A 20,031-nucleotide genomic window follows, 5' to 3' on the forward strand; every position below is an offset into this window, starting at 1 on the left:
CCTCGCGTTCGAGATCAACTGCATACACCATATCCGTCGAGGCAGAGACACTGAGCTTCCGAGCTAGCGAGCCTCCATTTCTGCGGTAGCGCAGCGATACTGAGCAGAATCATGGCTAGATCCAGGACCAGCGGACTTACGGGTTTATAAGGTGTACGTGATGGGGTGACAGGCGCTGTGAAGAAAGCGTGCGCAACTTATCGCGCTAGTGAAGTAAATGACGTCGAGCAGGAGCGACCGGTTTCTTCGAAAGGAAACGACACGACAGCACAACAGCACAACAGCACAACGGCGCAACAACAAAAAACATAACACTATAATAACGCACCAGTCAGCAAGAAGGATCCGTCTTTGGGCAAGATATCGAAGGCATTGAGATTACTGCGTATATCCATTTACATTCGCTCGAACAACCACATCCCTACCACATCATCACCCTAGTGCAAGAACTCGTTGAAGAAGTTCACAGCACTCCTCTTCGCCCTCTCCAAACCATCCTTCTGCTTCTGATCGTTGGGGTCACCACGCGCAGCGAAGCCGTGGTTTAGACCAGGAAAGTAGACGTACTCCCACTGCACACCCGTCTTTGGCAGCGTCTCAAGCGTAGCCTTCTTGAGCTCCTCCGTGTACATTTGGTCGTGCTCGGGAGAGAGGACCTGCACGGGGACCTTGACGCCCTCGATTTCCGACTTCTCGAGCAGCGAGGGGTGGGCGGTGGAGATGGCGTCGATCAGGGAAGGGTCGGCGGCGAGCTTGAAGCAGGCCCAGCCGCCGTAGCAGAAGCCAATGGCGGCGACCTTTTTGTATTGCGACTTGAGCGTTTGCGCGTGCTGCTTGATCTCGGGCCAGCGGATGTCCTTGCTGTTGCGGCCGAGGAAGGCCATGATGTCGAAGTTCTTTTGCTTCTCTGGGTTGGAGAGCGCGTCGGGGTCTACGACTTCGCCGCCGAATCTGCGCAATTGCGGTTAGTCGCGCTGATGGTGTGCGTGTGTCGCGTCGCTACTTACACATCGGGTACGTAGACGGTCGCATTGGCTTCCTTTGCGTAGTGGTCTGCGATGAGGCGGATGTTAGGAAGCGTCCAGCCGAAGACGTCAGTGACGATGAGGATAGCGGCATCCTTGTTGTCGCCAGTGACATAGCAGTCGATCTGGTCGAGCTTGTCCACCTTGCCAACGGACTCGCCGTTCCACTTGAAACCTTTCTTGCAGTTTTCGCAGGCCATTGTAACGGTATACAAAAGGAGTTGATGAAGTGTGAGTTGAGATTGGTGTGACAATTGAGCGCTATCTGAAGAATTTGGCGGGGTCAAGAGGCCTTATGTCGTGCAAGCTTCGAGTGGGGTACGGCTCGATCATTATGCAGTTACGTGCATGAAGAGAGGAAAGATAGCCCGGCTTCTGGCCGATTCCGTCATGGGGGCCAATCATGATGCCAGGGCGGAACGTCGCATTGATTTGATTTTCCGGCAGCCAGTGTTGTCGTGGTGTGGATAATGACGATGATAGCTGGTACCGGATTTTGCAGTCGCGCTGAATTAAACCCGGACCTGTTTCGCCGATATTCGCCGCTTCGCTGACAGAGACGGCCTCCAGGCTGTGTGTCTAGAAAACATCCTCGCTCAAGAAGCTTGCATACCTCCGCTTCTCGGTGTCTGCTCAACGATGCGAGGCAACCTGTATAGAAAAGTACGTACCGATACTACCTGGTCAATGCGAATCTTGAAGAGCCGACACGTATGTAGAAGGTGTCGCCAACGCCTTGCGGCACTCTACTTGGACTCCGGTTTCTTTACGGGCAGCCGTCAGGATGCGAGCAAATCCGTAGTCTCTGCGACTTGCAGTAGATGTTCAGATTGCGGAAAAATTCGTTCTTTCGATATTCTTGCGAATGAGCTCATCAACGAGTCAGCGATGGTGCCCAAGTATCTCATCTACTGGATTGCCCGGGGAAAATGGTCGATAGATCTCCAACCCCTCCGGAGTTCCCCATAGATGATCGTGACAATATGTTGTGGGTGTTTTTTTCTTCCACTTACAGGCTCCTCCGCCTGCTCCAGGGATGGCTTTGAAATCACGACATTATCCGGCTTAGCGGCGCTTTCACGGGCATCTTCCACTGCGCGACGGCAGGCTCATAGCAGTACACTCAGAAGAGTTAATTGACTGATTGAGCAGGTCGCATAGACATGTAGTCTTTCTGCCTTGCCCGCTTGATGGTCGCGTCTGGTTCCTGGGTAAATCGAAACTTCCAAGATTATTAAAACCGAACAAGACGTGCCGGCAGCTTCTATCATCGAAGTTACGACTATATGGCTATGTTGCAGATAGCAACGCGATTCAGCTATACACGATTCCCTCTTACTCCTTCCAAACGCTCGAATGCATACTCAGCCCACTCCCCATCGCGACACTCGTCGTCCCATCTTCATCCGTCTCCCAACTTTGTCTACAAGACCAAACAGGGTCGTTGGGGCCGCTGGATTCCTGTGGTATTTCAATCAGCCCCCATATCCTCATATCCACACACTTCATACCATCCTCAAGGCCGTACGTACCGCGTCAATGCAGCAAAACCACCCCCTGGGATAAATTTCTTCAGTGCAATCAGTGGCGTTGGCGATGGAGATGGGCGTGTCACAAGGTGGGCCGTGAGAGTGCAGTTCAGCGCAACAGTAGTCAGCGTAGCTCGCGCCGAATTAGATTTGGCAGAATGTGTCCTGCGCGATTGAAGTAGTGAGAATATGGAGAAGAACGCCAAGCATAGGTAAGAGAGTGCTAAGGGTTGGCAAGACCATTGCTTCTTGGAAAGATCCAACCAGATGCGACTGGAAAAGCCATAGCTGAAGCCTTGTGTTACTTATTTAGAGGGAAGATGCGACAGATGATGAGTGAGATGAGAGGAAATGAAAAGTACGAGGTGGTATAAGTATATGCATCGGCTGACCCGCATCTCGGTTTTCCCTACCAATTCTAGATCGTTACAACGTCACGTTGCACATATCCCCCAACAATAACTACAATTCACATGTACCCCAAATGAGTGATAGAGACACGGAAAATCACATCGGAAAATCGCTACCAGGGATAGCATGCCGCAGGCTATGCTCAAGTCTGCCTTTGAGCAACCGCCTTAGCCAGACTTTCACGCATGGCATTGGAGCTAAAGTAATCCCAGTATACCTGGATCAACTGATCCATAGTCATCTCTGACGTGACGATACCACTTGGTCCGTGACCAAATAGCGGGCCAGAATCTGAGTATTCCTAATATGGACGTCAGTTCAAGCAATTAAAGGAAGCTTAAGTGGATGGGAACTTTTAGCAATGCAAACATACCTTTTCAACACAAACAGCCCATCCAGTGGGAAAGTGGTTGGACGAGCAATCAGTCAGGTTGCTAACGTACTCTATATCGGTACAGAGCGCGTTCACACCGCGGCTGATGACGGTGTGGCAGCATGCGTCCGTATAGTCAGTGCCGTAGAGAAATTCGCAGATGGTGTCGTCGGAGCCCAGTTGGGCTGTGGCAAGGTGAACAAGAGACACTGCGAGAGAGATGATCGGGGTTGAGTAGCGCATTGTAAAGTACGAAACGACTTGTGGGATTTGGTGTTAGGTCGTGATGGGATGGTGAGAATAGGTGTTGCTGTGATGAGGTTAGCAAGTGTGATACGGCGTTTGCGGCTGTACTTGTATGTGTTGCTGAAGATTTGGTTAACACTGGTCAAGACGGCCATGCTTGTGATCACACTGCTGATACAGCGTATGCGGAATTACGTTCCATTCTCTCCCGATAGAAAGACAGGACGCCCGCTGGTGCTTCCTTCGAAAGGAAGGGGATAGTTGCAGAGTCGTATACGAAAGGCTCTCGGGTGAACAACAGAGACCATTTGATGTCTGGTGTAACCCGTTGATGAATGCCTAGGCGAAAAACAAGAAGACTGCGGCACTTTGGCAGTATGCCCATGAGATCCCCTTCCTAAGTTATCAGTACACTTCCAGATGGCCTCTTGCAGGCTCCGCGTTGTTCTCCTTTCCCGTAAGCAGCTTGCCATCGTTTTCTCAATGCGCAAAGTCTATCCGCTGATGCTACCCAAACTAGTCGAGTGACATGCACGCATGTATCGTTAACTCTCGAACGAGGTTCATCTCTAGTATGAAGACGAGTCTTCCCGCACATGGTATCGTTACTGTGAGTAGATGCAGCACGTCATATCCGCTCCAGATATCCGTACGGCTAGTCATGGGTTCAGACGACCAGGTCTGAGCGGTGGACAAAGTACGTTGGTAGGAGCACAACATGTCGGCCAGTAGCGCTTATTATGTTGGCGAAGTCAACAAGATGCGCATGTGCTTCTAGCAAAAGATGGATTCGATCGGGTAAGTATTCGACGTGCCTGTCTCGCGTAGGCAGTAATACCTTGCATATTGCTCGGGCTAGAAGGGAAAGCCGAACCGTATGCGCTTAGCCGCCTAGCAGATGTAAGACAAGGATGTGCTTGATTTGTAGAGAAGATTATGTAGCCTCCAAGGAACCTTTGTGTGCCTTGATGCTGTGCAACAGGAACTACACAGGGCGCACTTGATATGGTACATGCGGTGCCGGGAATTAGTTGCCGCCTCGAGCAAGTCATGGGAATCTGTTCGCGTCCTGCTTGTCATTCATTGCGTAAGCTGAACTTATTGGTCAGATAGCGCAGGACTTGTGCTACGGCCATTTGTTGCGGCATATGAGCATGAACGTGAGGATACTTCGTTGCGATATACGTCCCCTCGGCTGACGTTCGAGTGGCGTAACGCCAACACGTTTGAACCGGACCAAAGGAATTCCGACAGCGATCCTTAGTTCGTCATCATAAAATTGAGACACCTATAGCCAGGGCAGATTTGCTAAAGTTAATGGTCCGGGGCTCTCCTGCGCGACACTTGCAGCGTGCTCGGACGCGGGTTCGGAGCGTTGTGGGGAACGATCGCCTGTCTTCAGTGCCGCTGCCAGTTCCTTGGCGCTCGCGCTAAGAGCACTTAACGCGTCTTCGCGCGTTCGGCTTGCTTGATCAACACTCCCCGCCTCTTCTCATGGCATGCATCTTCAACTAGTCCTCCCAAATCTGGACTGGGTCAACGTAAAGCTCACCGGAAATATGACGAGCGGAAGTCGAGACATGCGCCCACGTGTGCAGAACCCCGCACTACGTCTACCCCTCCTGGCACCATAGCTCCAGAGCTAGCTCTGGGCGATGCCGGGGTTTATGCGTCACTATATGTGTAGAGCACGCCGTCGGCATGCTTGCGCTCTATTTCCTGCCCTCCTCTGCCTCTCTTGAGCCAATTCATACAATCAATCATTCGTCCGTCCTTGTCGCGTTGCAACGAGCTATTGCACACTCGAAGCTGCCATGTCTGACTGGTCCGACCTTACCGCGGCTCTTAAAGGAAGCTTAGACAAGCTCTCCGAGCTCCTCCAATCTGACGATCAGCTGAAAGCCTTCACAACGTCAAACGCTATCGAGAAGGACGTCACTTTTGGTATCAAGTCAAGTGGTTCGGACAACACCCTCCTCATCACAGTGTCCAATGGCAGCGCAAAAGCCAGCACTGGCGCGTCGAAAGATGCTCTATTCACGCTTGTGGCTCTCCCCGAGCAATGGGAACAGCATTTCAAAGCAGTCCCGGCTATGCCGTACCAGAGCTACTGGGGAATGTTCGGCATGAACATCAAGCAGAAAGGCATTGAAGTGCTGGGCGATCAGACAGCCTTCGCGCAATGGACCCATGTATGGAGGCGCGTCCTAGAGCTTACACATGACGCGCACTGTGGACCAATGAAAGAAGACGAGCAAGTCGAACCGGAGCGGGATTTCCTTACCGGAAAGTACACATACCTTGAAGCTCCAGTGTGGGGTAGATGCAAGGTCTTCTACGAGTACTCTGGTGAGGGAAAGCAGCCCATTGTCTTCTTGCATACCGCTGGCAGCGACAGCCGGCAATATCACGGCGTTATGAATGATGCGAGAATGCGCAAGAAGTGCATCATGTACGCGTTTGACCTGCCTGGACATGGACGAAGTTTCCCATCGAAGAACTACGCACCAGGCGCGCATACGAATACTGAAGATAGCTACGTGGGAATGATCACAGCTTTCGTGAAAGCTCTTGGCCTGCGAAGACCCATCATTTGCGGCGCGAGTATGGCTGGACAGGTTTGTTTGGCAGTTGCGATTCGACACAGGGAAGTTGGCGCCGCGGGAGTCATTCCTCTGCAAGGGTAAGTGGATGTTTAACGTAAAGGGAGCCGTACTCATAAAGACAGGTCCGACTACCTCAATATGGAGCGACAATGGCACGACCGCTCTCCAGTAGTCAACCAGTCGCTTTTCAACCCAGAATGGATCTACGGGGTATGTGCAAATGAGCCATGTGCGATAGAACCACTGCTGACTTCAATAGATGATGGCACCAACTACACCTCGCGCAAATAAACAGCTCATATGGCACACATACAGTGCCCAAGCCTACGGCGTAAGCGCAACCCCAGACCCATCTTTCCAACCCTACTAACCCGTTCGCAGATCTTCCACGGCGACCTCGACTTCTACTTTGGCGGCTGGGACGGCCGATCACGCGTCGCCAAGGTCGACACCCAGAGTTGCCCCATATACATGTTGACTGGCGAGTACGATTGGTCCAATACACCAGAAATGGCACAGAAGACGGCAGACAAGATACCTGGAGCTATGCACAAGAGCATGCCGGATCTAGGTCATTTCCCAGCTACGGAAAATCCGGCCAAGTTTGTGCCGCATCTCATTGAAGCGATTGATCATATTCAGAAGGTCAGGAGCGATAATCTGAGCACGATGAGGTTGGGTGATGGTACGGATTAAGATGGTGCAGCTACGGGTAGCTGGGTTGTCGATATCTTGAGAGATACGCCTGCTTCGAGATCATCAAACTAAATATACTCGATCTATCCAAATACGTCATTCTTCTTGTTCTAGTCGCCAAGCTAGTGATAAGGATGCCGAGCCAATATCAACAGTAGGCTGAGTTCTCCAGGCTTTTGCCGTGAACGTCTCTGCACCTTCCACTTACATTTCACACGTGGACTCGCTAGATGCTGCTGCCTCCGTAGCAATGATCCGAGCTTTGTTTTCAGGCTCGTCTCACCGTTGAGCCTACTTTCTCCCACCAGCACCTATCACTCTCGTCTCTACTTACCACCCTCCACTATCACGCATTTCTAATTGCGCAGCGTCATTACTTAGGTATTCTACGGCTCACCTGAGGTTGCGATCCGACTCACCGTTAGTCATTACAACCATAACCCCGGTCTAACGACATTGTTAAAACGCTCTTTCACCACCCACTAGAGCTACATTTCCACTCGCCGCCAGTTACCATATCCCAACGCTTGATTGGATATTACCTCCAATATGACTGTCCAGCACTCGCTAATGGATTCCTCGGCTCCTAGAGCCCCCCATAGCGGTAACTCCAACGGTGACACTCCGAGCAGCGGACCGATCGACTACAACACATACAAATATGTCGTCTGCGATGGGTGTCACCAAAGGCTCAGCAACGAACACACACCAGTCGAGATGCCCTATTGTCGCCATATTTTCGGCAAAGAATGTATACAAGCTCGCATCTAGGAGCCGGAGCGATATCCTGGTCACTGCTTCTTGTGCGACGGCATCCCGGGACTGACAAACCTTTTGCGAGATAACGATCCAGGTGTGATTGCTAGAGAGAGCCCACGAGATGGCAGCTATGCAGACCTCGATCCCAACCAAGTAGTGGAGTGGGGCCGTATCAATGCCCAGGAGCGGGCAAATGAGTCGGAAAGACAAGCGCATTTCAAAAGAGAGATGGCAAGGGAGCAACCGCTGTTTAAGAACGGTGTCCCAACTCCGATAACAAGTTCTGGCCAGGCAAATAAAGATGGAAGATCTCGCCCAGCACCAGCGAACGCCCGTTTCGATGCCGTCAAATTCGGGTTCCACGAGCGAGCGAATCGACTGGAGAGGGAAGACAGAATTACACAACGAGAGTCGGCCCAGCCCCGTGGATGTAGCAGTAGTGCTCTACCGCCTGTAAGAAATTCCAACAATATCAACACAGAGTCCCAGCTCGCACCGCTGAACGCTCAACCGTAGCTCGGCGAGAGTATAGAAAGTCAGCGTCAGAAAAATAAAGCTGCATGGCGATTAGTTGAGGCACGCCGGTTGTTCAACAATGAGCCCAAAACCAAATCACCACCGCCAATCCATCCGCCCTTTCCTCCGCCAGCTGCCACCTTCATACCTGGCAAAAGCCACAATCAAACAGTCGAGGAGCTTCGCCACTCTGTCGGATTTCAGACATCGAAGGACAAATACGCCCCAAAAGGAAAGAAATGGTCATTTTCCGGAACACAATCATCTAATGTCGTTAACGGTCCTCTCCGACTAGAAGTGGCCCCATACAATAATCCAGTTACCCCATTCAGAGGACAAGCATTTCTACCGAACAGGACACCTTCCTTCAGCTCCGACAACCATACTCAACCATCCACCTCTGGTAGCACGCCTCTTCGACCAGAAGCTGTCGCGTTCGAAATGTCGAGAGCCTCTCCACGGGAGCATTCGTCGTTGGTGGATTATGCAACATGGCCCACGTATACCGACTGGGCCGCAGTGCACAAAAGCTTCCGAGCTGATGATATCGTCGTCCCTGCATCCCAATTGTATCGAAACCCATACAGTGGGGCCTTGTTCAACAACTCCGGCCAAGAGGTGATACCTCCTCCCAACAAGCACCCCCTTCCCGGCAACCACCCCCTAAACAGCTTGATGACAAACAATCCCGAGACGTTTCACCGCGGCCAACTGGTAAAAAGCCGCCAGGTTTTCCCGCCTCCTTATAATCTACCAAGAGGTGAGGTTCCTTCAGCAATCCCCGAAGGCGAAAAAGGAATAGAACTGCTACAGCGGGCGTATGCCGGACTAGCGGTCACGCAGCGTAATTTACAGTTACGTCGTGCACAAGGACTTCCTCCTATTCAGATAGGTCCATATCCTCCAGCGGACCCTCCTCCATACGCAGCCGATTTATCAAATATGAATCATGCATCATCGGAGTCGATGGTTCCGATGACGGCGGTGGTAGAGGAGCAGGCGAGGAGGCATTACTCTTCGAACCCGTATCGGGGCAACGGAAAAGAAGGAACTCCGATTTCGCGGACTGGGATTAGAGATGGGAATGTTGGGGGAGATGCAAGTGGCTTGTCCATTCCGCGAACAGATATGATAGGTCGAGATCTGCCACGAAGGCAACCACGGGCAGCGTGTAGGGAAGCGAATCATGATGGGGGCAAGGAAGAGGATCCGTATTGTGGTAGAGGAGCAGGCCAGAGAAGAAATAGGAAATACGGTTGGATATTCGGTGACACGGAAAGCCATGGAACGAATGAAGCGGAGCACTGATCAGTGGGTTTGAGAGGGGTCGAGTTCTCGTCAGAGGAAGGCGAGGAGGAATTACGATCGTTTCTTACATGAGCAGAAGAGAGTGAATCCATAATGTACTGTTGAGATACATGGATACACATGAGATATGCGAATTGCACCCAGGCATCGTGTTATCTTATTCAGAGGGGTATCACAATCATATTATCCGAACCTTGCCAAGCTAATCGAAAGACTACCCTAGAGCCAATACCAATACCAATAGCCGTACTCCAATACCATATATTACAAGCGCGAGATGAACTTCTCCCGTCCGCCCCACTCGCTACCCCCACATGCGTAGTCGACTGCACTCAATGGATCTTATCAATCCTCTTCTTAGCAATCTTAATCTTGCCATCCACCCTCTCGACATCCTCCTCAAACAACCCAAGCATGGCATTCTGCTCGACAATCTCTCTGTTAATCGTGACACCCATCTCCTTCATCCTCCTCACCACAGTCGCTATATCAACCAGATCCTCATCCTGCGCAGCAATAATCTGCTGCTGCAGCTGCAAAACACCTTCATTATCCAATTCGCGTGTTTTATCCGTTTCCTGCGCCGGTGCACCGCCCAGCACCCTGCGACTGGACGACGACTTGTTGGCAGACGCCGCGCCTTTGAACAGACCCGCTTTCTGGCTCTCCGTGACAGCAGCCGAAGACGTCGACGGCGCATTGTGCGAGGCGGCACCAGAACCCGATATCGCAGCCTTGACAGCCATGCTGTTGAGCACCGAATCTAGACCATCGCGTTCTTTGCGTAGACCACTGATCATGTCTTTTCTTCGGCGTATCTCGCCGTCACCTAGTTTCTCGCCGGACCAGTCGTCCGAACCGCCTTTTGTGTTGGCGCCACCTAGCCGGCTCAGTCCTTCGTCCAGCGCGGAGATGAGCGTGGAAGCTCTGACGAGGCTCTTCTTCGCGTTAGCCGCTGCCTCGTGCTGCGCAGTTGCTGCGGTCGCTTGTTCGCGTTTCGTCAACCATCTCCGTGCGTCTTGGAGGTTAGATTTGAGTTCAGCATGTTTATCCAGCCAGTCCGACGAATCCCTCACTCTGTCTTTTCCAAACTGTGAACCGGGGAAGCCAGTAGTTTTCTTCCCGTTGCTGCCGTTTTGTTCGCCGCCTAGGTCGAGGAAGGACTTGTAGGCTTTGCAAATGCGCCAGCGTCCGTCTTCGCTGCTCTCGATGGCCCGCAGATAGGCCTCCAAGCCTGCTCGTCGCTTCTCGATGGCTTCAGGTGAGCTTGCCGTGTTGCCTATGCCTAGGAAGCCGCCGAGCCAGGATTTTGGTGGGAGGGGAGCGGGCGGCGCGCACCCGGCTTCTGATCGCAAGGCCGAGTCGAGAGAGGAGAAGTCAGAGTAGCGCTTCTGAACGCTGGTTGTGGCGCGGGGGAAGGGGTGTTCGATCTTGATGGTATATGATGTGTAGGCCTTTCCGTTCTCAGGTGTCTGGTTTTGCGCTGTCGGTATCGAGATCTTTAAAGGCGCCATGATTGCGATGTATGTGGTGGATGTTATGCAGGGTAAGAGTGGTGTTGTCGCTGATGTCGGCGGCAGGCGGCCGTCTTGTGTTTGGCCGGTGCCTCGCGCGGTCGCGTGCACTTTATTCGCGACGGTAGCGTTGTTTTGGCAGTCCAAGCTAGGTGTCTGCGCGCGATATGCGTGTATTCCGGTTATTGAAGGTTTATTGTCAAAGACGCGCTGAGCGCAAAAAGAAAAGACGTCTTGCGCAAGATCCAGGGTCCTGGCTTGATTGACGTCGTTGGACGCAGCCGCGGCACGCTAGCGCCACGTGCGTCACCTAGGCGATTGAGGTTTGCCTTGGGGAACTCAACACCATGATTCCTGTCACCAACACCTTGTTCGACATCAGACGGCCACGTCCGATCCCAGGATCACGCATCACTCATATCATGCTTTTGATAAATAGCAGATGAGCTACTTCCGACCTTTCGCGAATCGCAACGTACCTATGCAGTCAGGTAATTCAGAACAAGAAATGCCACAATCACGGTGGTATTCTATATGCCTTGGAACTAAAATTCTAAGAAATATCTGACTGAGAAGCGAGGATTCTCACACCTTATCGTTTCGAGACCTCTTTGCCATCACAACGCACTTTTTGTCTTTCGCAGTAGTCTCTTCTTCAGCAATTCTTTCGCGATGCAGCGATACCGCACTTTCGCATCTTCTTGTCGTTCCCTTTCCCTTCCTCTTCTCGTAAGCCGTAGCCCGCATACTCTGCTCAGGATAGCGCCCAATGTCTTTTCATGACAGGGTTCCGTGTAAGACCTCAACACCGTGCACTGCGTTGTTGGACATTTGCATAGCGTCTCGCCGGCGTGCTACCTTGCTAATAGGAGCTCAAATTACCAAACAACCCTTGCGGTCGCAGTTGATCTGCCCATGACAATTTTCTTGGCTAATACCGTTAATCAAAGGTTCGCCGCGAGAGGGTCTGGCGTGTCGCCATTGGCCGAGCGCACATCTTGGGGAGGAGTGCAAAGTAGTGAATAACCTCCAGAAAGCATACATGCTTTGCCGCTACTTTCGAGGACCACTCCGCCGGCTATGGATATTGCTAATGCTTGGGCAACACGACTCTTCTCATCGACAGATTCATATGCCAGTATACGGAGACGACGGTAGACGACATGGGCCTTCTCAATCTCCCACCGGAGCTTTGCGCCAAGGTGATCCGCCTCTGCGTCGACAAGGACAACGTCTGTGGAGTGTCAAAGCAACGCTTAACTTGCAGTGAGTTTTCCTGTAGAGCCTCGCATTTGCACGTGTGGTAGACACTGTGTTCAGTCCCTAGTCTACCCAAATGTGAGATGTCCAAAAGCGACTGGACTGACACCGTCTACACAGAGGCCATCAAGTACTACCTCGACCACGAGCTCTTTTCGAAAATGCCGGTTCGTGCCTTCACCCGCGCTGGAAGTAAGAGCGCTCGACTCATCGTGATCATTGCCTTCTCTTACCGCTCCATTCTCAGTAACTTTGACAATCCCTCACCGACCAATATTACTTGCTCAGATCTTTCTTGTCTTACCTTTACTTCTGGTAACGTTTACTGCAATAAGTCTACCCGACTATATAACAGGAACCGCTCTGTCAGCCTCTGACCCTCCTCACTTCTACTCCACATCACCCTCTTGTTATTGACAGCGAACATGCAGCTACTTGACTTACCACCAGAGATTTTCCAGCGTATTACGCATATTCTAGTTAAGAAACACGGCATCACGGAAGCTTGGAAGCTTCGAGGAACAAGCAGTAAGAACCACGTCACTATGCATCTATCATGAACATCGCGCTGATTTACTGGATACCAGAAGCTTTTCAAACCTATGTCACCTACGAAGTCCTTGCTACTCCGTCTCTCTATGCATACAACAAGATGCGTGCGGGACGCGAGATTCTCAAGCACAAGCTCGCCGACTTCCTCTACACGCGCAGCACAAAGCTGAATGGCTTTGTACGCACCCATGTGCCCAACTTCATCAACCGTATCATATACATAACGGAGTCGTGGATTACTGGCGATCAGGCAATCTCAACACTACGAAGGGTTATATGCGAACTCTTTGTCCGTAATTGCGACGGTGCGCTGAGATTCGTTTTGACCGATACGAACAAGCTGAGCATCCAAGATAAACAGGAAACCATGGCGAGTAGCGGAGCCAATTTGATCGCTACCGTTGCTGCTATAGGTGATCTTTATATCTTGAGAATGCAGGCCGCGAAGGACAAAGACTTGCTATGGGCCAAGTCGCCAGCCTTTGGATATCCGCTGGATGTAGCCGTTTATGCAGGGCACTTTGGTGTTGTCAAAGCGATCGCGCAACAAGCCGTCACCAACCAGAACGAGGACGTCGTCGATCTCCATCACCGCTACAGGTAAGTTTCCCACTATAAGGTGCAAACAAGACATACACTGACTTTGCGCTTCCGGATCTAGTTCTCGACCTGAGCATATCTCATTTCGTCGAGCGATCGGCACCTGCATCGAGCTGCAACATTGCGGTATTATTGATTACTTACTCCACAAGTACGTGGAAGCCTTTGGTTTCCCGACAGAAGTTTGCATGGCAGAATGGCTTGATAGAGCTGTTACATGTGGCCACAAAGACATCCTTCGTCTCCTGCTTTATTGCCCGACGCAAGCAGGTATATCCACGTTTTACAAGGCATTCGAAACAGCCTGTCGCCTTTCGAAAGTCTCCCTTCTCCACATCTTCTTCCCTTATTCCCTGGGTGGTCCAGGGTGTTTAGCAATCAACCAAGTCTACCCATCGAGCATCAAAGGCTACTCATCTACCTACCCCCTCAACACCGCGATAAGGCTTGCAGAGGGACGCCGCATGATAACCATCATCAAAAAGCTCCTTGAACTTGGCGCGGATCCAAATGGACCGAAGTACCGAGCTGGTTTGAGACGACCGCTTTATCTGGCAACAACTGGTGAGTGTGCTTCGGGTATTCTGCCGTTACTAGACGCAGGTGCCAATCCGTACTTGATCAATGATGCCCGATGGATAAAGGTGCAGCGGAAGAGGTATAGTAAGCAAACATCGAAAGGGAAGGCGTTGAGAATAGCGCTAAAGCGTTATGCGAAGTCAGAGCCTGCGAAGGGGGTGGAAAGATTTCTTGCTGAGGTGGCTGTGAAGGACGTGAACTTGAAGCCGGCGTTCTTTGGTTGCACGCAGTCATAGGTTGGCACTGGAATCTTACACTGTCAGTATCAGGGTCTATGTAGTTGATCAGTATCAAGATTAGATATCACAGCATCGGATCCGGATGTGACTTAGTCTCCCAGGAAGACCTTATTGATTGGCCTGTTTAACCGGTGTCGCATGCGCCCATACCTTCGGTCCAGGAATCTTATATCCCTCAATCTTCCCATGTACATCCACCAGTATACCCTCATCGCTACTCCCATACAGCTCTTCCCCCTTCACACCACCTTCTAATCTCCTCACCTCTCCACCTATCCCCCGCCCCACCCGGAGATTCAAGCACTGCGGATATGCTTGCGCTCCGTCCACTTTTTCTGCAACGTGTAACGCGATAATCTCATGCCTTAACACATAACTTCCCTCCTCCAGCACCTCTGGTATCCTGACCACCCACGAAAACCCATTCGCGATGAGCACATTCGCCGCCCAAGTTCCACCTAGATCTATCACATTCCAACCTGTACTGTTCAGCCATCCCAGCTCATCAATCTTCACCCACTCCAAGTCGTTCTTTTTTGCTTCTGCACAGCTGCCCTCGCATTGTGCTAGATATGTCATCACAGGCCCGACGTGCGAAGTTGGCCATTCGTTCCATTGTAGCTTTAGTTCCTCGCCGGCTGTTACAGGAATTTGGAGAGCGCCGGGTACGGCGTTGTAGTGGCAGGAAATATTTGAGGTGTTGAACTGAGAGGGTGGGATGTATATGTTGCCTAGACAGCGTCAGATATGTTGAAACGTTACGATGACGCATATATCTTGCCTAAGTTCGATGCTGACCATGCAGCAAGAGGCTGTGGCGGTATCAGATCATCCGAAGATGCGGGATCCCAACCATCATAGGGGTCACCGGTAGTAGTTGTTATACGCGTTACTCGACCATGTGCATACGCGATAGTAATCAAGAAAGACGATAGAATCTTCTTCGAAAGTCGCATTTTCAGTTAAGCCTAGGGTAGCTGAGTCGGACTGAAGAAGGCGATGCGAACGGGTACGACTCAAACTTCTATCTAGCTTGCTTTCTCGCCTGTTGTTGAAGTCGTCTAGTGCTTGGTAGGACGAATGTCACGGCTCAAGTGAATCGCGCCGAACTCTCAAAAAGGGCACCGAGCAGGATACAAGCATCTCTTGATGACCATGAACCAGGGCATCGGGCCCGGCAAAGGTCTTCGTAATGATTGTTTACCCATACACATTCTGTAATTACCCCAGATTTGGCGATGTTGTACCTCATATCAGGATCGACCGCTGATTGGCTGACCTCTTCCGTTACTTAACAGGACTTACTTTAGACCTTACCCGTCTAGTCAGGAGACGATGGCAGTGAGGTTCCACTTGGAAACAGGAAGACTCTCTATATTACGCCATTGGTTCAGCGCTACTTGAACAGCCTCGGTTGCTGTATCCCAGACCATGACGAGATTGCAAGAGCGAGCCACGAGTAGCAACCAAACAAGTACTTGATTTCTCTCGCCGTCTTCTGGCCTATGATGAACCACTAGCAAGGGACTTGCAGCCCGTTGTAGCCATGTTTGACAAAATGGCACTGGAGCTGGCAAGGTCCATCGGAGGTGCGTCGGGAATGTTGTGGTGCTTCTAACGACAACGTAATACTGATTTAGGTACTGTCGTTCAGAAGGTTGTGATATTTGCAGGAACAACTGGACATTGAATGCGCTGCTCATGCAGGGTTGTTGTCTGTTCCTGTGGAAGCTGTAAAAGACGCAGGTGTCCCATGAAGTTCGCGGGTCATGACGCACGATGCGGCGATGTGGACCCGGGGTAGATCTCGACCCGATCCGTCTAAGCGCTCGGCAAGTTAGATCACCGGGTCAAAGACTAACGAACCAACCCTTTTCTACCCCACAAACAAGACACCGGAGTAGCCATCGTGATCATGAAGTCTCTCCACAAGGCAGCTAGGGCGAGCTTCACATCTCAGACGACTTGGACTACTAACGGCCCGCGCGATGACGTCCAAGTCTTTTGTGTCGTGTGACAGCATTTCACGTGTGGGTCATGAACAGGGCGGTATGGGGTCGAAAAGTATATAAGTGAAGCATGGACCAGGAAAGAAGAAAAGTATTGACTCTATTGTTTGTGCGCACGGCCCGGAGTATGTGAAGTAGCGGTAATAGAAGACCCTGCTTGGTATTCTAATCACCGAGATTGTGTTTGTGAAGCACTTGACGTTCGCCGTACCTATCACCACTTACCACAACCTGGAATTACTGGAGGATCTTTTAACAACGAAAGTAAGTTCCTGACCCTCAGCATGCGGTACCCAACAGTTAATGTATCAATCAGAATTGCCATGGTCGCATTGACGGTACTGGGTTCAGCCGCCCTGATAGCTGGCGTCCTAGCCTATCCTCAAGGGTCACCAAACTCTCCTCCGCCTGCCACTGACCTATCCGCACCATGCGCGGAAGCAGCTACGAGGCTGTCTCTTCAAGACGGTCCCCAGGACAACCACTTCTATTCTGACTGTCATACTAGCGCCCACGTTATCGTCACCAGTCCTCAGCCCAACAGCGATCTCAACGTTGTCAAGCCTCGCCTGCTTGTTGCATGGCCCGCTGGCAACAGTGGCGCTATGGCGCTCTTTGCCCCTGAGAGCGGCCAGGGCAGTTTGACCATGAGGCTAGAAGATTCCGAGAACGGACAGTCCGTGGAGCCATTGACCGCGTCGGACCGCGTGGGTGTTTCAGGGTCCATCAACTTCGATACGTCTGCTAGACTGACCGTACCTATCCTGGGCAGTATACGAAGCATCCGCGACTTCACTGAGGGAGGTGGGGTCAGTCAAGACTTCCAGAACAGCTTCGGATTCGCGATCAACGGAGATGGCAGCGCATCGATTAACCGCACTTGGTTTGACGGCGTAACAACTACCACGCTGAAATTCTCACCCTTGAACGGTGGCCAAGCTATCACGCTCAACCGCGAAGCTACATGGACATTGACTTTCGGCGCGGGGAGCTATAGCTTCGAAGCTTCTTACAACTACCCACAGCTGGAGCAGCTTAGTCCACAAGAAGTCCTAAATGATGCGTCTTCGGGATTGATCGCGCAAAACCCGGATCAAACCACCTCATTGTCATTTCTGTCATACACGAATAAACTTCTAGCTGGCACCTGGCGCTTCCTCACCTACTTTGGCCGCGACAGTATGCTGTCACTGCTCTTGATGCAATCTATTCTCAGCGAAGCCGCTATTGAAGCTGTCATCGGAGCTGTCCTCGAGCGAATCAACCGCAACGATGGCACAGTGTGTCACGAAGAGGTTATTGGTGACTACTCGACTTGGCTGAACAAGAAGAAGGGAGTTGATTCTAGTGCGCCCAGCTGTGACTACAAGATGATCGACACCGATTTCATGCTCCCCGTCGCTATGAAGAGCTATTTTGTCGATACGGACGCTGGCAAGCAACGTTCCGATGCTTTCTTCCGCAAGACTGCAACGTTTCTCGCCGAGAACGACGGGCTGCCTTACTCTCAGCTGGCCCAAATTACCGCAGAAAAGATCATGCGGATCGCTGAACCGTTTGCGCAAAGTCCCGTAAAAGATAATCTCATCAAACTTAACGAGGGTGAATCTGTTGGCGAATGGCGCGATTCTAATAACGGCCTTGGAGGGGGCCGCATACCGTACGACGTTAACACGGCGCTTGTACCAGCAGGTCTTCGGGCTATCGCTAGCCTGAGTGGTGCAGGTTTCTTCCCAGACCACCCAGACTGGTCTCAAAAGGCTAATCAGTATGCCCAGATCTGGGAGGACGAGACGCTACAATTCTTCCAGGTCACCGTACCGCAAGCCACTGCCAAATCACTTGTGCAAAATTATGTCTCCGCCGCAAACCTTGGTGTACCAAGCAACGCCGATAGTATTACTGGCGATGTCACTTACTATGGTCTCGCCCTAGATGGCAATGTTGGTTCACCAGTCGTGCCTGTCATGAACACCGACGATTGCTTCCGTCACTTCTTCCTGGACACTACAAATCAAACCCAGCTGACGTCATATATCGACCAGACTGCTTCTCACATTCTTCAACCATTCCCGGTAGGCTTATCGAGTGACGTTGGCTTGTTCGTTGCCAACCCAGCCTACGCCGGAGACGCAGGCTTTGCTGCAGGCTTCTCAAAGACAGATTACCACGGTACTGTAGTTTGGAGCTGGCAACTCGCAATGATGGGTGCTGGACTGGCACGACAACTGGGTCGATGCGCGAGGGACAACGCTCCTGGTAAGCTACTAATGTTCTCTTGCATCATAAACTCTGCTGACGCCCTCTTTCAGAATTCTGCACAAACCCCGAGGTTCGTGATAAGGTTGTTCGTGCTTACAACAGCCTGTGGGATACCATTGATGCCAACCGCGATCAGCTCAGCCATGAAGTCTGGAGCTGGCAGTACAATAACGGATTCCAGGTGGCGCAGCTTGGCTCATTGACTTCGACCGAGAGCAACATTCGACAGCTTTGGAGTCTGACCTTCCTTGCGGTCAAGAGGGAGAGTTTCTAGGCCTCTTCAAGATGGCCTGTTTGTGAGCGGGCTAAGGATCGGCTTGGATACGAAAAGGTGAGGCTACATATCATGTGATGGGATGGTGTAGGCTACGACTTGATGATTTACGATTGATGAATACAGAATTACATAACACATATTCTTGATCCTGGACGAAAAGCTTGCAAAGGTCGCACTAATCTCGGCATTCGGCATTACCAACGTCCGACATTCACTGTCTTGAACATCAAGGGATTCTAAACAGATTTGCGCCATGCCCAAAGCCTCGTTCTCCTACAGCCAATCGTGAGAGCTCGACTTCGTATTCAATCGGTGTCTCGGTACTTGTAAAGGGCGCCTGGAAGAGGAAAGCGTAGCCGCTTTTATGCTAATTTATTTCCATATCTGATATGTCTATGAAGGTATAAAACGGACCAGCGTACCGCACATGCATGAATAACGCCTTTGATCTCTATACGTGCGAAGAGAAAAACTGGCACAAATGACCACTTTAACTCTCTCCAACTCTTTCGAGGACGAGCGTTCTTTCCGCGAACTTTCCTTCAGATGGTCGGTCGCGTGGGACAAAAAGGTCTTTACACTAACTTGAGATGCGCAAGAACCGCGTTGTAGCAATGTACTGATATTCATACTAGGATCTACCGACTTTCCTCACAATAACAGCACCGGAGATAGTTGCAGACTACTCCGACTTCCCTGCTGTAGGGACAGTTCGAAAGTGCCCTCCCAAGCAATTCTTCGAGAGCGCTTTCAGGACAGAAGGCTTAGGGCATCCGGACCGTACGTTTCACCCACCATCACGACCCTCCTTATTTCTTTCTTTCTCTTCATCTGCAATATCTTCTGCATATTCTCAATAACACCATTCCAAGTCAAAACCCAGCACCTCCTTGGTGGTAGCATGTTCACTCGCACGAGCGCCTCAGAAGCCAAAGGAATCTGGCAAGTTCGCGCATGGCACGTGAGGGAGTTTTCCGATGGACATGTTGGCGAGTGGGATAATAGCTCGTTTCTGGAGTTCACGTACGTCAAGATAGAGAGTGGAGAGTGGAAGGTCAAAGGATGGAGACCGCATGGAGGGCTCGCCATGATCGGCAATCACGACGATGTATTCGGGAAGTAGGTTAACATTGATGGGAAGGGGAAGTATGATGACAGGATGTGATATTAAGAGATGGTGTACATACATACTCAGCCTGAACCAGAGCGGTGAACAGCCTTGCCAAGTATGACCCTCGAGCCACAGATCACTGATAACTACCATATGAAC

The 20,031-nt window shown here is 51.3% G+C and overlaps 8 protein-coding genes across 8 annotated transcripts; 5 read left to right on the forward strand and 3 right to left on the reverse strand.

Annotated features, from left to right (window-relative positions):
• Positions 1-437: 437 nt before the first annotated feature.
• Positions 438-1,225, reverse strand: AA0111_g9690 (hypothetical protein; the record flags this gene model as incomplete). The annotated part of the gene is made up of 2 exons (XM_028656277.1): positions 438-951; positions 1,008-1,225. The coding sequence occupies 2 exons, from the start codon at positions 1,223-1,225 to the stop codon at positions 438-440; spliced, it is 732 nt and encodes a 243-aa protein (XP_028502611.1).
• A 1,882-nt stretch (positions 1,226-3,107) lies between these two features.
• On the reverse strand, positions 3,108-3,581 carry AA0111_g9691 (hypothetical protein; the record flags this gene model as incomplete). The annotated part of the gene is made up of 2 exons (XM_028656278.1): positions 3,108-3,266; positions 3,339-3,581. 2 exons carry the CDS (start codon positions 3,579-3,581, stop codon positions 3,108-3,110), a joined length of 402 nt encoding a protein of 133 aa, XP_028502724.1.
• A 1,817-nt stretch (positions 3,582-5,398) lies between these two features.
• Positions 5,399-6,886, forward strand: AA0111_g9692 (hypothetical protein; the record flags this gene model as incomplete). The annotated part of the gene is made up of 4 exons (XM_028656279.1): positions 5,399-6,267; positions 6,313-6,400; positions 6,450-6,521; positions 6,572-6,886. 4 exons carry the CDS (start codon positions 5,399-5,401, stop codon positions 6,884-6,886), a joined length of 1,344 nt encoding a protein of 447 aa, XP_028502694.1.
• A 549-nt stretch (positions 6,887-7,435) lies between these two features.
• AA0111_g9693 (hypothetical protein) lies at positions 7,436-9,469 on the forward strand (the record flags this gene model as incomplete). The annotated part of the gene is made up of 3 exons (XM_028656280.1): positions 7,436-7,637; positions 7,740-8,098; positions 8,162-9,469. The coding sequence occupies 3 exons, from the start codon at positions 7,436-7,438 to the stop codon at positions 9,467-9,469; spliced, it is 1,869 nt and encodes a 622-aa protein (XP_028502695.1).
• Positions 9,470-9,801: 332 nt separating this feature from the next.
• Positions 9,802-10,983, reverse strand: AA0111_g9694 (hypothetical protein; the record flags this gene model as incomplete). Its single annotated transcript, XM_028656281.1, has 1 exon — positions 9,802-10,983. The coding sequence occupies one exon, from the start codon at positions 10,981-10,983 to the stop codon at positions 9,802-9,804; it is 1,182 nt and encodes a 393-aa protein (XP_028502696.1).
• Positions 10,984-12,799: 1,816 nt separating this feature from the next.
• On the forward strand, positions 12,800-13,399 carry AA0111_g9695 (hypothetical protein; the record flags this gene model as incomplete). The annotated part of the gene is made up of 1 exon (XM_028656282.1): positions 12,800-13,399. The coding sequence occupies one exon, from the start codon at positions 12,800-12,802 to the stop codon at positions 13,397-13,399; it is 600 nt and encodes a 199-aa protein (XP_028502697.1).
• Positions 13,400-16,506: 3,107 nt separating this feature from the next.
• On the forward strand, positions 16,507-18,758 carry AA0111_g9696 (hypothetical protein; the record flags this gene model as incomplete). Its single annotated transcript, XM_028656283.1, has 2 exons — positions 16,507-18,481; positions 18,535-18,758. 2 exons carry the CDS (start codon positions 16,507-16,509, stop codon positions 18,756-18,758), a joined length of 2,199 nt encoding a protein of 732 aa, XP_028502698.1.
• Positions 18,759-19,242: 484 nt separating this feature from the next.
• AA0111_g9697 (hypothetical protein) lies at positions 19,243-19,884 on the forward strand (the record flags this gene model as incomplete). Its single annotated transcript, XM_028656284.1, has 3 exons — positions 19,243-19,332; positions 19,397-19,541; positions 19,634-19,884. The coding sequence occupies 3 exons, from the start codon at positions 19,243-19,245 to the stop codon at positions 19,882-19,884; spliced, it is 486 nt and encodes a 161-aa protein (XP_028502612.1).
• Between the last annotated feature and the right edge of the window lie 147 nt (positions 19,885-20,031).

The sequence above is a fragment of the Alternaria arborescens genome, assembly GCF_004154835.1.
Source record: "Alternaria arborescens strain FERA 675 chromosome Unknown contig_29, whole genome shotgun sequence".
NCBI classification, from domain to species: domain Eukaryota; kingdom Fungi; phylum Ascomycota; class Dothideomycetes; order Pleosporales; family Pleosporaceae; genus Alternaria; species Alternaria arborescens.